This window comes from Tupaia chinensis, unplaced genomic scaffold (genome assembly GCF_000334495.1).
Source record: "Tupaia chinensis unplaced genomic scaffold, TupChi_1.0 Scaffold000521_1, whole genome shotgun sequence".
Lineage (NCBI taxonomy): Eukaryota > Metazoa > Chordata > Mammalia > Scandentia > Tupaiidae > Tupaia > Tupaia belangeri.
Window position 1 is genome coordinate 530,195 of NW_006160034.1, and position 15,485 is coordinate 545,679.

General features: G+C 47.5%; 1 protein-coding gene across 1 annotated transcript in view; it reads right to left on the reverse strand.

The window, feature by feature from the left end:
* Positions 1–15,485, reverse strand: part of SH3D19 (SH3 domain containing 19) — a gene marked incomplete at its 5' end in the record, with an annotated part of 64,190 nt that overhangs the window by 7,878 nt on the left and 40,827 nt on the right. The window contains 5 exons of the mRNA XM_014590998.2: positions 2,267–2,319; positions 4,717–4,919; positions 8,196–8,254; positions 10,251–10,381; positions 12,771–12,843. Coding sequence (XP_014446484.2) covers positions 2,267–2,319; positions 4,717–4,919; positions 8,196–8,254; positions 10,251–10,381; positions 12,771–12,843 — 519 coding nt within the window. The remainder of the gene's footprint in view (positions 1–2,266; positions 2,320–4,716; positions 4,920–8,195; positions 8,255–10,250; positions 10,382–12,770; positions 12,844–15,485) is intronic.

The window sequence follows — 15,485 nt, forward strand, 5'->3', positions numbered from 1 at the left end:
TCACTATAGGGCGCGTGCGCTCGCCAGAAAGACAAAGAGAGACAGAGAGACAGAAAGTGAGAAATCACCCCCCAGGGGAGATGACCACGCCGCAATCCCTTCTCCTCCATTCTCCTCTTGGGATCTTGGGCACACCCACACACAAACGCCTGGCATGAGTTTAAGCCACTGGGTCCAAGACTTGAACCACGGTCAATTACATGGGAGTCCAGCAATATAACCATTATGCTAACTGCTGGTCCCTGTCTCTCTGTTTTTCTGTCTTTCTGGCAAGTGCACGTGCCCTATAGCAAACAAACAAACAAACAAAACCGGAAAGTTGAGAAATGTATAAAGTAGGAATATGCATAATCTTATCCCTCAGAGGCAGTTAACAAATTAAATGCATTTCATTCTAATTTTGTTTTTAAAGGTTTTGCCATAGGGCACATGCACTTGCCAGAGAGAGACAGTGAGAAATCACCCCCCATCCCAGTGGTCATGCTACAATCCCTATTCTATTTTTCTCCTGGGATTTTGAGTACACACACATACGTGTGCCCGGCCCGATTCTCAAGTCACCAGGTCTGGGACTTGGGTGGTTGGCCACATGGGAGTCTAGCACCTTCACTACCATGCCACCTGTCGGCCCCCTTATTCTAATTTAGAGAGAAAAATGGCCACCTCCAACAGGGTCTCCCATACCACCCCCCGTCTCAGCCAGCACCAGATCATAGGTACATGTTTGCCCAGGCATGTGGGTCCAACTGCATGACGGCTGTGCCACCACCTGGACCCCCTTCTGGCCTCTGTATGCCATTTATTCAGTTTTACATGCCATTCCCAGTAACGGATCTTTCCTCCCATGACATTTACTTTTTTTTGGAGAGATGTTTGCTATAGGGAGTGTGCCCTGGCCAGAGAGACAGAAAGCAAGAAATCGCCCCCCATGCTGCAATCCCTTCTCCTCCTGGGCGTGCATGCATGCATATCTGGCCTGAGCTTTAAACCACTAAGTTTAGAACTGGAACTGAGGTCGACCTTGTGGGAGTCCAGAGACATAGCCGTTACGCCACCTGCTGGCCCCTGCGATGAATCTTGGTTAATTAGAGTAGATGGTTAGTATTACCAGTTTGTTCCACATTTCCTAGACGACTAGTAGAGGTAACTATTTTCTCAGAGCTGGCCCCGTAGCACAGTCAGATCCCACATGACTGACGATTCAAATCCTGGCCGCAGTGGCATGAAAAACACGACACGTGTGTGTGTGTGTGTGTGTGTGTGTGTGTATGCCCAGAATCCTGGTGGGAGGGAGGGATGGAGGAAAAAGGACTGCAGCATGACCACGCCCCAGGGGAGGTACTTTCTCTCAATGTCTCTCTCTCTCTCTCTCTCTGTCTCTCTTAAGCACACACATGCCCCTCTGCCAACAGTGTTTTTTCAATATTAGCCACTTATTCTTTTTTTTTGGGGGGAGTTTTTTATTTTGGTTTATTTATTTATTTATTTATTTATTTATTTTTTGCTATAGGGCGTGTGCGCTTGCCAGAAAGACAGAGAGGGACAGAGAAAAAGAAAGTGAGAAATCACCCACCAGGGGGATGACCATGCTGCAATCCCTTCTCCTCCTTTCTCCTCTCGGGATCTTGGGCACGCATGTTCTCCTCTCGCTGGGGCACGCATGCTCTTGTGCCTGCAATGAGTTTTAAGCCACCGGGTCCAGGACTTGAACCGTGGTCGGCTACATGGGAGTCCAGCGACATAGCCATTACGCTAACTGCTGGTCCCCCTTATTCTATCTTTTTAATGAATTCTCTAGTCATGTCTCTTTCTTCGTTTTCTTATCAAAGCCTGGCTGTCTTCGTATGAGCTCCATGTGCAAGAAATGCATCGACCATCTAACTATTTAATGTATCGCAAACATCTGCAATATGAATTGACAAATGACTTCTTGCTATTTTCTCATTCTTTGTCTTTTTAAATTTTTGCTGTAGAGCACGTACACTTGTGAGAGAGAGAGAGAGAGAGAGAAAGAAAAAGTGAGAAATCACCCCCTGGGGAGCATAGACATGCCACAATCCCTTCTCATCCATTTTTGTCTTAGGGTGTGGGGCACCCATGCCTGGTGTGTTTTCCAAGTTGCCAAGTCCAGGACTCGAACCATGCAATCAGCCATGAGGGACTGCCTCTGTGCCCTCTGGTTGCCCTATTTTCTCTTGGTAAATATGACTTATCTTCCTCTTGGGGTTTGAACTTGGCCGTCACTGTGGTTATTCAAGTAGCCTACCTGTGCATTTGAGCGAGAATCTTCTTTGCTGGTCTTTGGTGGTATCTTTGTGCCTACGTTAATAAAACAAAGCAAAATAAAAAAGTCATACGTCAGATGTGAAGACCATCAGGTATTAAATACACCCCTGGGAGGGGGAGGGCATGAAACGCCTGGATTCAGACCAGTCTCTCACAAGCTGGCTGCGGAACCCTGCCCCACAGCCCCCTCTGGGCCCGTCTATGGACCCGTGGAGTGAAGCTGGCTATGGAACCCTGCCTGCAGCCCCCTCTAGGCCTGTTTATGGACCCGTGGAGTGAAGATGGCTGTGGAACCCTGCCTGCAGTCCCCTCTAGGCCCGCCTATGGACCCGTGGAGTGAAGATGGCTGTGGAACCCTGCCCCGTAGACCCCTCTGGGCCCGTCTATGGACCCGTGGAGTGAAGAGTGCCACACGACTGCCATCCTCTAGAGTCCATTTCTGCTAAGTCCTTGCCATCTCTTGGGGCTGGCTTCATGATGCAGAGGTGAGATGCTGCTCAAGAGAAGCTGGATCCGACATGCCCATGCCTGAATCCCCCGCCTGGCCAGAATGAAACACACCGGGCCTGCCCGGTGAGGCCCAGAGTGGAGAACTGGAGGAAGAGTACAGCGTGGTGACCAGACCCTGAGGACGTGCTCCTCTCTCTCTCACATGCATGTACATGAATAAAGAAAAAGAGAAGGGTCTAGCAGGTGGCGTGATGGTTGGGGCACTGGACTCCCATGTGGTCAACCACGGTTCAAGTCCAGGATCTGGTGGCTTGCTTTCTCCCTTTCCCTCTCTGTCTCTGATGACTACAGCAAGTTAAAAAAATTAAATAAATAAAATAATTAAAAAGAAAGAGAAAGAAAGAAAAGAGAAGAGAAGAGAAGAGAAAAAAGAAAAGAAGAAAAAAGAAAAGAAAAGGAAAGGAAAGGAAAGGAAAGGAAAGAAAGCCGGGGCCATCAGATGGCACAGTGGTTATGTCACTGTACTCCCACATGGCCGATGGCAGTGTGAGTCTTAGATCTGGTGGCTTGAAAATCACACTGGGTGTAAGTGTGCGTACGTGCCCAAGATCCCAGGAGAAGAATGGAGGAGAAGGGATTGTGGCGTGTCCATCCCCTTTGGGGAGTAATTTTTCACTTTCTCTCTCATGGTCTCTGTCTCTTTTTCTCTTGGGTGAGTGCATGTACCCTATGACAAAACCGCTTTAAAAAAAAGAAAAGGATAAAACAGCCTTTGCCATTGAAGCTACTGCCAAGTACCCAAAACAGCAAAAGTAACTCTTGGGAAGATTACATAGGGACCAGTAGTTGGCATAATGGCTATGTCACTGGACTCCCATGTAGCCGATCGCGGTTTGAGTCCTGGACCCAGTGGCTTAAACTCACGCCAGGCACATGTGCGCGCGTGCCCAAGATCCCGAGAGGAGAATGGAGGAGAAGGGATTGTGGCGTGTCCATCCCCTTTGGGGAGTAATTTTTCACTTTCTCTCTCATGGTCTCTGTCTCTTTTTCTCTTGGGTGAGTGCATGTACCCTAAAGCAAGAAAAAAAAAAAAGAAAAAAAGAAAGATAGACTACAATAATGACTGCCTCAGACAAATTACTATCTATATTTTTATTTCTAAATTTTTATTTGTTTATTTTTGTTCAATTGCCAGAGGGCACATGTACTTCCCAGAGAGACAGAGAGATAGAGAGAGGGAGAAAGCACTCCTCAGAGGGCGAGATCACACCACAATCTGTTCTCCATTTCTCCATCCCATCGGGATCATGGGCAGCACACATCTGGGGTGTCAAGTTGCTGGGGTTGGGATTCAAACTTCTCAGGTGGCCATGCAGGGTCCGCTTAGGCCATGGGGCCAACACCACTAACTCCTAGTATTTTTTTTTTTTTAAAGAGGTTTTTACCTCAGGGCAGATGTGCTCACTAGAGAGAGACAGAAACAGTGAGAGGGAAAGTGAGAAATCACCCCCCCCCAGGGGGGATGGCCATGCCACAATCCCTTCTCCTTCATTCTCCTCCTGGGATCTGAGCACACATGCACCTGTTATGAGTTTCAAGCCACCAGGTCCAGGACTCAAACCATAGTTGGCCATGTGGGAGTCCAGGGACGTAACTACTATGCCATCTGCTGGCCCTGTAGATTATTACACAGCCTAGGTATTATCCTTTTGTTTGGTTTACCTGAATTAGGACATGACTTTTTTTTTTTCAGAATTATTTTATTTAACTTACTTTCTCTCCCACTTTTCCTTTCTTATTCTTTCTTTTAATTGGACTAGAGAGGGACAGAGTAAAAGGGTGGGGGGAGTGAGAATGCAAGTCGCCAGGTCCAGGACTCAAACCATGGCTGGCCATGTGGGAGTCCAGCACCCTTACCCACCACGCCACCTGCCAGCCCCAGGGCATGACATATCACCAAGCCGTATTCTCGATACTCACCTGGAACACTTGCACCAACAGTTGGATAATCCTCCACGAGGTCCACGAAGTCCAGGGGGAAAATCCCGGTTCTGCCTCGCAGTTCTCCTCTGGCCCACTCCTCACTGACGTACTCTTTCAGGGTAATGATTTCTCCCTCTGAGAAACTTAGCTCATCCTTCTGGTCTCCAATGTATTCGAACCGAGCAACGCATCTCGAGTCTCTGAGCAAGGAACACGTTTGTGGGTTAGACTCGAGAGTACTCACTTCTAACACGCTTTCAACCCTTTATTCCATCTTTTGATAAATAATTTATTCTGTATTTACTATGGAACAAAAGATTCTAGGCTAATTTAAAAAAACAGTAAGTAACATTTTTTTTTTTTCTGTTTGTTTTTGAGATAGGGTACATACGCTTGCTGGGGAGACAGAGACAGACAGAGACAGAAAGCCAGAAATCGCACCCCAGGGGGTATGGCCACGCCACAATCCTTTCCCCATTCTCCTTTTGGGCACACATGTACACGTGCCTGGCATGAGTTTCAAGCTGCTGGGTTTAAGACTTGAACCACAGCCAGCCATGTGGGAGTCCAGTGCCTTAACCACTAAACTACCGCCTCGCCCCAAGTTACACTTCTCAAGTGACACTACTTTCACAATTCACTCGGCAAGATTCAAGCGCAAGGTCACAGGACACATCCAGGATTCAAGCGAGGCAGCTGGGAGGAGAGCTCACGCTGCCACGTTGTTTGATCTGTACTTCACTGCGGAATCTCCCCAGCCTCGGGCTTGTGTCCTTGCCACACGCCCGTGGCCCAGCCTGAGCCCCTTCAATCATACGTGCATTGCGTCTGGGAGTGCTGGGGCTGAGCCTCAGGACGAGACACCAAATGTCCTGATCAAGAACCGGAGCAGGACACAGCGGATGTCTGCTGAGCGAGCCCGTGATCCACAGAGCTGCATCAGTCAGTGTGCTGAATAGGTTGAGGAGTGGCCTCAACACCAGGAGGTCTGGCAAAACCAGACATTCGGCCTGTAATAACACACGATCTCATACCTAATTCTGTTGCTTTTATTTACTTACTTGTAATTTTTCCAGAGGAAGTAAGTTCTTGCCAGAGAGAGATGGAGAAACAGAGAGAGAGAGAAAGAGAGATGGAGAACACCCTTCCCAAGGGGCATGTCACGCTGCAACCCCTTCTCCTCCATTTCTGCATCCTGTAGGGATCCGGGGCATGCACAGGTGTCTGGCTTGATTTTGAACTGCCAGGGCTGGGATTTAAACTGTGGCCAGCCACGTGGGATCTGGTGTCCTTAACCACAAGACCATGGGGCCAGCCTCTGTCACTTTTTAAAATGATTTTTTGGGGCCAGCAGGTGGCATAGAAGTTAAGGCACTGGATTCCTGTGCGGCCATCTGTGATTCAAGTCCTAGACCTCGTGTCGTGACTTACACTGGGCATGTGTGCGTGCGTGCCCAAAATCCAGACAGCAGGAAGGATTGCGGTGTGCCCATTACCCTTGGGGAGTGATTTCTCATATTCTCTCTCTGTGTCTCTGGCAAGCACACACACCCTACAGCAAAAATCTCTCTCTAAAAAAAGTAAATAAAGATTTTGTATCTCCTTTAAAAAGGTCTCCTTTCTTTTTTTTTTGGAGAAGTTTTTGCTATAGGGCGTGTGGGCTCACCGGACAGACAGAGAGAGACAGAGAGACAGAAAGTGAGAAATCACCCCCCAGGGGGATGGCCATGCCATAATTCCTTCTCCATTCTCCTCTTGGGATTTTGGGCACGGATGCACATGCGCCCGGTGGGAGTTTAAGCTGCTGGGTCCGGGACTCGAACCATGGTTGACTACATGCGAGTCCAGCAACATAGCCATTATGCTAACTGCTGGTCCCAACATGCTGCTTTAAGAATAGGAGAGAAACAGCCTGAAACGGAACCCGGCTGTCGTGGCCTCGGTTTTCTGATCTGTGATAACCTTTGCGTGTGTTTTCTCAGGTCTTCCGGGAGCTTCTCCTTCTGTCTGACCTATTCACAGACAGGTTTACAGTCCTCAGCAGGCAGTGAATTCTATTAATTTGCTCATTTAACTACAATATAAAGTTGCATGGTGGCAGTGTGCTAAATCACAAAGGAGTTACAATGACATCTGAAAGGGTACACAAATTCACAGAAAGGTCCTCAGAATAAAGAAGACCCCTTCACCTTAACTCTTCCTTTCCCTTCTTCAAGTTCTTAAAAATAAAAACGGTCTAGCAGTTTGGGTAGGGTCCATTTATCTTTTTTTTTCTTTCTTTTTCTTCGATTTTTGTTATAGGGCACGTGTGCTCACCAGAGAGCGAGCGAGAGAGAAAAAGAGAGAGAGAGACAGAGTCAAAGAGAGGGAGAGAGAGAAATCACTCCCTAGGGGGATGGCCACACCACAATCCCTTCTCCTCCTGGGATTGTAGGCACGTATGCACATGTGCCTGGAGTGATTTGTAAGCTGCCAGATCCAGGACTTTAAACCACGGTCAGCCGTGTGGGAGTCCAGCACCTTGACCGCTACACACCCTGCTGGTCCCTCTGGGATGCGTATTTCTATAGGATTTAAATATTTTCCACAGCAAAAACATTTGGGCCCTCTAATAACTTATTGGTAAACACCAGAAGGCCCCAAACAAAATACACTGGACACCGAAGCCCTCTCTGCCCCACCGAGCCTGGCTGGGGGAGGTGTCAGGGTGGCCTCTGCTTTGTCGCTGTCCCAGTGTCCTGTGGAATGCGGCTGAGGGCAGCTCTTGTCAGCACACGGCATCACATCACAATCTTAATCCACTATTACATTTTTGTTTTTTTGTCACAGGGCACATGTGCTCACTGGAGAGAGAAACAGAGAGGGAGAGTGAGAGAGCACTCTTCCAGAGGGGATGGCCACACCACAACCATCTTTCCTCTGTTCTCTTCTTGAGTCTTTGGGCACGCAAGCACACACCTGTTGGGACCATGCAGTTAACACAATGGAGCATGGCTCCTGGCGCGCGCGCACACACACACACACACACTCACACACACACACAGTGCGTTTTCAGGCCTACGGGCCTGGGACTCGAACAGTGGGGCCGGTCGTGTGGGACCCAGCGCCTTCACCACCACACCACCTGCTAGCCCCTCACTATTACTTTTTAAACAAGCGAGGTTTTCCTCACAATGAGAAAGACACAGAGAACCTGAGTGGTCACGCGTGTTTGGTAATCTCTCATGCTGGGAACACGTGGCTCCTTTGCGTCGTCAGCCAGGCATCGTTTAACTGCATGGCTTCTTCCGAGACACGCGCTGTCAGGTGACTCTGCTGCAGTGCTCACATCGCAGGGTGTCCCCCACACACCGAGGCGGCAGGGCCCACCGTACGCCCAGGCTACACGGGCTGCCTAACATACATGGCCATCCTAGACAGAAGCGTCTCTCTGTGGGCCACGACTGTGTTGAGTGAAGGACACAGAAAACACTTACTTAACACGGTGAGCGGAATCTGCTTCTCTTTTCCCATTTCCTCCTTCTGGGATGTCAATCTAGGAAGACACGATGAGGTAAGGGTTGCCGTTTTCCAGGTTCTCGTACAACACACACAAGGTTACGCAATCAGGACAGCGTGACTGCCACCACCCAGCTTGCGCCGGTGCTGAGGTCAGTGAGGGCGACGCAGGCGCGCAATGCAAGAAACCCTGCATGCGGGTTTGGAAGAACACGTGTGACAGTGACGCGGCCTGCCCAACGCTGATCGACCGTTCTCTTATTTGGAGGGAAGAAACACACAAGCATCTCTTCACCGATACTGGAGTTTTCTACACCCCACGTCCCCCGGGCGACAGGCCTCTCCCTGTCACCCGTCAGCACCACAACTACAGAAAGTGTGATGAGGCCCTATAATACTTCCTTGACTCTGAAATAAAAGACCTAAATGAAACTTGCGGGTTCTTTTCTCCTGATTCATAACTCGGGCACCTTTTCTGAATTCGTACTCAGTGAGTACCTGCTAAGTGGCGAGCGCTTTATAAACACCTGTTTACAGGGCTTGGCAGAGCCGGTTGTAATAAAATATGTGGCCATCGCACATGCAGTCTGAAACGGCTTAAGGCTTCGAGGTTTCTCTTAAATCAATCAGTGCTCTTGATGAATTCTGAAAGTCCAGGTTTTTTTTTTTTTTTTTGGAGAGGTTTTCGCTATAGGGCGCATGTGCTTGCCAGAGAGACAGAAAGCGAGAAATCATCCCCCGGGGGAATAGCCATGCCACAATCCCTTCTCCTCCATTCTCCTCTCAGGATCTTGGGCATGCACGCACGCACGCATGCACATGCGCCTGGCGTGAGTTTAAACCACGGGGTCTGGGACTTGAACCAGTCGACTACATGGGAGTCCAGCGACATAGCCATTACGCCAACTGCTGGTCCCCTGAACGTTCAAAGTTTTCAAACAACTTTTAAAACTGGAGGGCTTAAAAGTCACACTTGTGCGACAATGTTGGGGCTTCAGGGTGACTGACTTCTGTGTGGTAACTGTGCTTTGTAAAATGTCTCCCACTAGGCAGAAGAAAAATGAGAAAGAGCTAAAACCAACATTATCCTTAATATTATTTTAGAGAATATGGTTGAATTTCTCTAAAGAATCAGGGCATGTACACACTGAACCATTTTTAAGACCTACATTTTATAATCCAAAAGACTCATACTCCTTTTCTATTTGAAAAACAGATTTTCTGCTATACTTGTTTTCTAAGTTTCCTATGTAATGGACAATCAGTTGCCTTTTTTCTTAACAAGTTCCTAACGCTGAACTGTTTAAGCTAGCTTTATTGATAGTTCACAGGATCACTGTACCAGGGACAGAGTCACATTTTTTCTACTGATACAAACGTTTGAGGGGCAGTCAGGTGCCACCCTCGTGCCTCACAGCCATCTGAGTTCAGTGGGCGAACTCCAACACACGGTTATGTAAGCTTCCCCCACATGGCAGGCCATGAGCGTGTATAGAATTCTGATGCTTTCATCTAACTTTTCCCAGATTTGAAATTATGTGAAAAACCATCCGTGGGTCCTTAGCTCCAATAAAAGTACTTCAGTTATCCTCAGATCACTGTTTTAAACAAGACGGCAATAAACAGGAGCGGAAAAGATGAAACAACGCGAAATTAACATGCGTCCCTAGAAAAGGAGAAGAAGTGCCATAACCTCAGAGGACGTTCGGTCAGGACAATCCGGCACCACTTCGTTCGTGAAATGTCTCCGAGGATTAACACACACCCCGAAGTGCCCAAGAATCCTCCAAGAAAAGACCTGTGCTGGCCTCTCACTTGAGGACTGCAGACGGCACGGGGCACTTACTCCCACACCCCATAACGTAATGCTTGTCCCCCGTACCTAGTGGAAAGTGTCTTTATTTTTGTGTCTTCCCTAAGTGCCAAATGAGTAGACGAAAGAGAAAGTACTAAGATGCAGGAATCTAGGCTTTGGCTCTGTGTTCCCGCCTGCAGTCACACGTGACCAGCGGAGGTAAGCATGGCCCACTTACAAGGACTCTGACGTAATTGGCAGGGAACATGCCCGTCTGGTTTCTACACTTCCCCCTGTACCAATCTGCGTCGATCTTTTCCAGAAGATAAACTGTTTCTCCAGAAGTGAGGCTCAAATCATCAGCTTGCTCTGTAAAATAAAATTCATTATGGAGGATGAGTTATCCTGGTTGTAGATTTAAGAGAGAACACAGAGTAGCATTTTTTGTCCACTGAGGCAATATATTCTGCTGACTCTGAGAATATGTTATACTAACCGATGACTTTAAAAAATTATTTACTTAATTTTGTTATTCTTATGTATTTTTTTAATTTGACCAGAGTCAGAAGAAGAGAGAAAGCAAGCCACCCGGTTTGAGAAAGCAGCCACATGGGAGTCTAGTACCTTAACCACCACAACTGCCTGCCAGCCATTCAATGACTTTTTAAAAAATACTGTTCTTGGGACCAGCAGATGGCATAATGGTTACGTCGCTGGACTCCCATGTAGTCAGCCATGGTTGAGTCCCAGACCCAAAGGCTTAAAACTTATGCCGGGTGTGTGTGTGCATACGTGCCCAAGATCCTAAGAGGAGAATGGAGAAGAGATTGTGGCATGGTCACTCCCCTTGGGGTAATTTCTCTCTTTCTGTCTCTCTCTGTTTCTGTCCTTCCACTGAGTATATGCTCACTATTGCAAAAATCTTCAAAAAAAAAAAACCCAAAAAACCAAAAACAAAAACTCAAAAATCCTGTTCTTTGGGGTCAGAGGGTAGTGTGGTGGTGAAGGCACTGGATTCTCACATGACCAACTGTGGTTCAAGCCCTGGACCCGACGACTTGAAATCATATTGGGTGGATGAACATGCACGGTCAAATCCCAACGGGAGAATGGAGGAGAAGGGACTGCACTGTGACCATGCCTCCAGGGGTGGAGTTCTCCCGTTCCCTCCCTCTGTCTCTCTCTCTGTTGCTCTCTGCCAAGCGCACACACCTTATGGCAAAAACAAGAACAAAAACAAAAACATACTGTTCTTTGGATATAGTCGTTATGAACTCCCTCTTTTAAGACCAAATTAGAGTATTTACCACGCATTGATTGATGGGACGTGATTAAAAATAAGCCATTTGCTAGCCAACGATTCCTACTGTGCCAATACAAACCCCTCACTTATATACATTGACTAATGAATGGCTTTTATATGCATGGTATAATATTATTCTCGGTCATGCCTGAAAAATCATTTTACTTTATAATATTAACTAAGGGAGTTCTACAGCTCTTTAGTAAGTAAATTTACACACACTAAAATAAAAATCAGTTTATTATTTTTTCTTTTTTTGGAGAGTTTTTTTGTTATAGGGTGCGTGCGCTCACCAGAAAGACGGAGAGAGACAGAGAGACAGAAAGTGAGAAGTCACCCCCCAGGGGGGATGGCCACACCGCAATCCCTTCTCCTCCATTCTCCTCTCGGGATCTTGGGCATGCACTCACGCCGGGCATGAGTTTAAGCCACCGGGTCTGGGACTTGAACTGCGGTCGACTACATGGGAGTCCAGTGACATAGACATTACACCAATAAAAATCAGTTTAAAAGTGGATAAAGAGGTAGTAAATAAATCAGGAATTTATTTGTTGCCTTAAATATAAAGGGTATGAGGGAACTTCAATAAGTTTACAAAAGAATGGGATTAAAGTACAAGATCATTTTGGTGCAAAAAAATTGAAATCCATACATAGTTTTTTTTTTTTTTAAATACTATGCATTTTCCATGAACTTTTGGAAGGCCCCCTCATATTTAAAAAGTGACTACAAAAAAAGTATGTGTGTGTGTGTGTGTGTGTGTGTATGTATATATATATATAAGTTTTTTTTTTTTTTTAAGTTTTTTGCTATAGGGTACATGTGCTCACCAAGGAGCCAGAGAAAGTGAGAAATCATCCCCTGGGAGGATGGCCATGCTGCAATCCCGTCTCCATTCTCCTCTTAGGATTTTGAGCATGTACACACACACATGTGCCTGGCATGAGTTTTAAGCCGCCAGGTTCAGGACTTGAACCATGGTTGCCCATGTGGGAATCCAGTACCTTAACTCCAATGCCACCTGCTGGCCCCTAAACTGGTATTTTTGACCTCAAAGTAAGTATTAATAGCAGCTGAGACAACTCTGAAGCCAAGGTACTTCACTTATTACCTAAGTACTCCACTGCAGGTGTTCATTAGCAGCCACTGTTCTGAAAGAGTTACAAAGTTTGCAACAGGTCTGCGATCGGCTGCTGTCCACCTGCTAGGGGGACATACCCTGTCTCTCACTCTTCCTCGCAAAGAATTTCAAAGGCAAGGGTATGTGCTCTGCTTTCTGGAATGGCTAGATACAAGCGACCCTCCTCGAATGTGGAGTGACGAGTAAGAGACAAGCTCTCCAGCCTAGGATAGTACAGCCACAGACATGAAGGAGGACATCGCGGGGAGGTGAACTCAGCGGGGAAGCCGGCTTCTGGATTCCGTGGCTCTGCCACTTCATTACTCACGGCTTACCTGCTGGAAAATCATGAAGAACGACAGCGTGGGGAATGCCGGTGTCAACAGGCTTCTGTGTGTGGCTTGGAGCCTTAGGGGAGAAGACAGAGCTGTGAATGACATGTACGCGGTAGATGCTGGATTAACTATTCACTCTGAGACTCATTTGTTTTCTCATTCGAGTCCTCCTGACACAATTACATTATGAGTGCAAGATGTGAATCACACAGTTGAACCAAACAACGGAATCATTATCAAGTGGAAAAAGAAAGTGTCCTTGCCAAGGGAGGACAGAAATAACTCTCAATTATGATATCTCTCGGCATGGTGGTGTTTTGTCCTTTTAAACCAAGAGAGTAAAACAAAAGAGAATGGCTTGCTTGCTTGTTCGTTTGTTTATTTATTTATTTAAAACAGTAGTGAACCAGCAGATTGCATAGTGGTTATATCATTGGGCTCCCCCTTGACTGACTGCAGTTTCAGTCCTGGACTTGGTGGTTTGAAAATCACACCAGGTGTGTGTGTGTGTGTGCTACCCAAGATCTCAGGAGAAGGGACTGTGGCGTGGCCATCCTCCAGGGAGGTGATGTCTCACTTTCCCTCTCACTGTCTCTGTCTCTCTATCCAGCGAGCACATGCACCCTATGGCAAAGAGCTCTAAAAACAACCATCAAAAAAAACCAGTAGCTAGTCTATGCTCAAGTAGCGGTTTTGACCTCTTCCCCTCCCAAGGGTAGCTTTTTCCTCAAACTGTGATAGGATTAAACTCTTAAGGATAGAGCCATAAAAGCAGTGTCTTTATTAGGATGAGAAAAGAAGAAAGTTCTGCGATTTATGCTCTTGCCTTTTGTAATAAAAGGAGCTAATGACTTCCCACAAAAGTATAATTCACAAAAAGTAAAATCCATTTCATTTATGACCACTTAACTGAATGCCTTCTCTAATTTGAAAGCAATGCCACCTCTCATGGCTGGTGTGGACTTTCTATTTAATCTGAATGGTTTATTCAACAGTCATTCTAAATAAATTAGCAAAGAGAATCTAATATTCTCTACCCATCAAGCCAATTGCCTAGACTGGGTAAAGATATTAAAAGTTGAAAAGTAACCTTTTCTCATTGACAAGCTGGTGCGATTCTTAGTTCCTGTTTTTCTACAGTGGCAAAGGGCCGCCCCCCAGCCCCCAGTGGGGCGTGCCCACACTGCAATCCGTTCTCCATCTCTCCATCCTGTTTTCAGCCAAGCATGCACAGGGGCCTGGTGTTTTTCAAGCTGATGGGGCCAGAACTGGAACTGTCGTTGGCTATGTGGGATCTGATCCCCTCAACCGCTAGGCTGCTGGGATAGGCTCATTCTTAGTTTCTTTATAGAAAGAGACGGGCTTGTCTCTTTCTATAAAGGTACAGGGAGCATCTGATTACGGCCTAGAACTCTGCAATGCATACATGCCTGGGAGGTAACGAAGCAGATTTCTGTGCTCCTTCCTGCCTCCTTACCCCCTTAGAGGTCTCTGACACTCATGTCTCTCTGCCCCTCAGAGGCCCTGGGCACGGTGCCCATGGTGACTGGGCTGCAGCGTGAATGCTGGCACACTCTCGCTGGTTCCACCCAGCCGCACCTTTGCTCAGATCTCTTCGGAATCTCACCTGCTTCTCCAACCAAAATGTCCCAGCAGAAGCAAACGGGATTCTCTCGAGTTAGATAAACTGAGACAGAACTTGAGTGCGGGCAGGGCTGGCTGAAGCAGCTCAGTGTTAGCTTGCCAGGGTCACACTGGCCTTTCCTCGTGGGCCACTCAATGCGTTTTCCTAAATACATGAGCCACACAGGCACTTCGGGAGTGGTGGGCTATCTTAAGTTTAGTGGGACCAGCAGTTAGCGTAATGGCTATGTCTCTGGACTCCCATGTAGTCAACCGTGGTTCAAGTCCCGGACCCAGTGGCTTAAACTCACGCCAGGCGCATGTGCATGCGTGCCCAAGATCCCGAGAGGAGAATGGAGGAGAAGGCATTGTGGTGTGGCCATCCCCCCGGGGGGTGATTTCTCGCTTTCTGTCTCTCTGTCTCTGTCTTTCTGGCGGGCACACATGTCCTATAGCAAAAATCTCTTAAAAAAATAAAATACCTATTTAGTGCCATTTATTGTAGTTGTGGTTTTCATTTCCCCCTCATTTACCTCTGTGGAGAAAGAACTACTTTATAACGGCATTAGGCTAGATGGCTCTCCATGCCGTCAGAGTCCTAGCTCACGGCACGCACAGACGCAAGCCACCAGATGGAGCACGGATGCAAACATCACCCAGCCTGGAGAGAGGGCATGGCAACTTGTGCCTCCCTACTGCACAGCGCCCCTTCTCTGCCTTCACCGGAGGGGCACCCATACGACGCTGCACCTTCCTGGGCTGGTAGGTGCAGGCGGGAGGAGCAGGCGAGAGCTGCCCACGGGAGGTCAGTCCAACCCTGGCCACGCCGTCAGGTAAATCCAGCGGAAAGTGACGTTCTTTCCAGAATGACCGGGACCCGTAATGCACAGTACGGAACTGAGAACAGCTCATTTTGCTGCTCACCCACCACGTGCTACTCACCGAGCTGCACACCTTACAGCGTCAGCACACGCATGGTTAAACAGAAATGTAAGGCACACACACTAACGCTGCCTGACCAAGCACATGCAGTGTTAGTGCATCCACTGCCTTCCCTGGGCAGCCTCACCACGGTCTAGGCTTAGAAGCGCT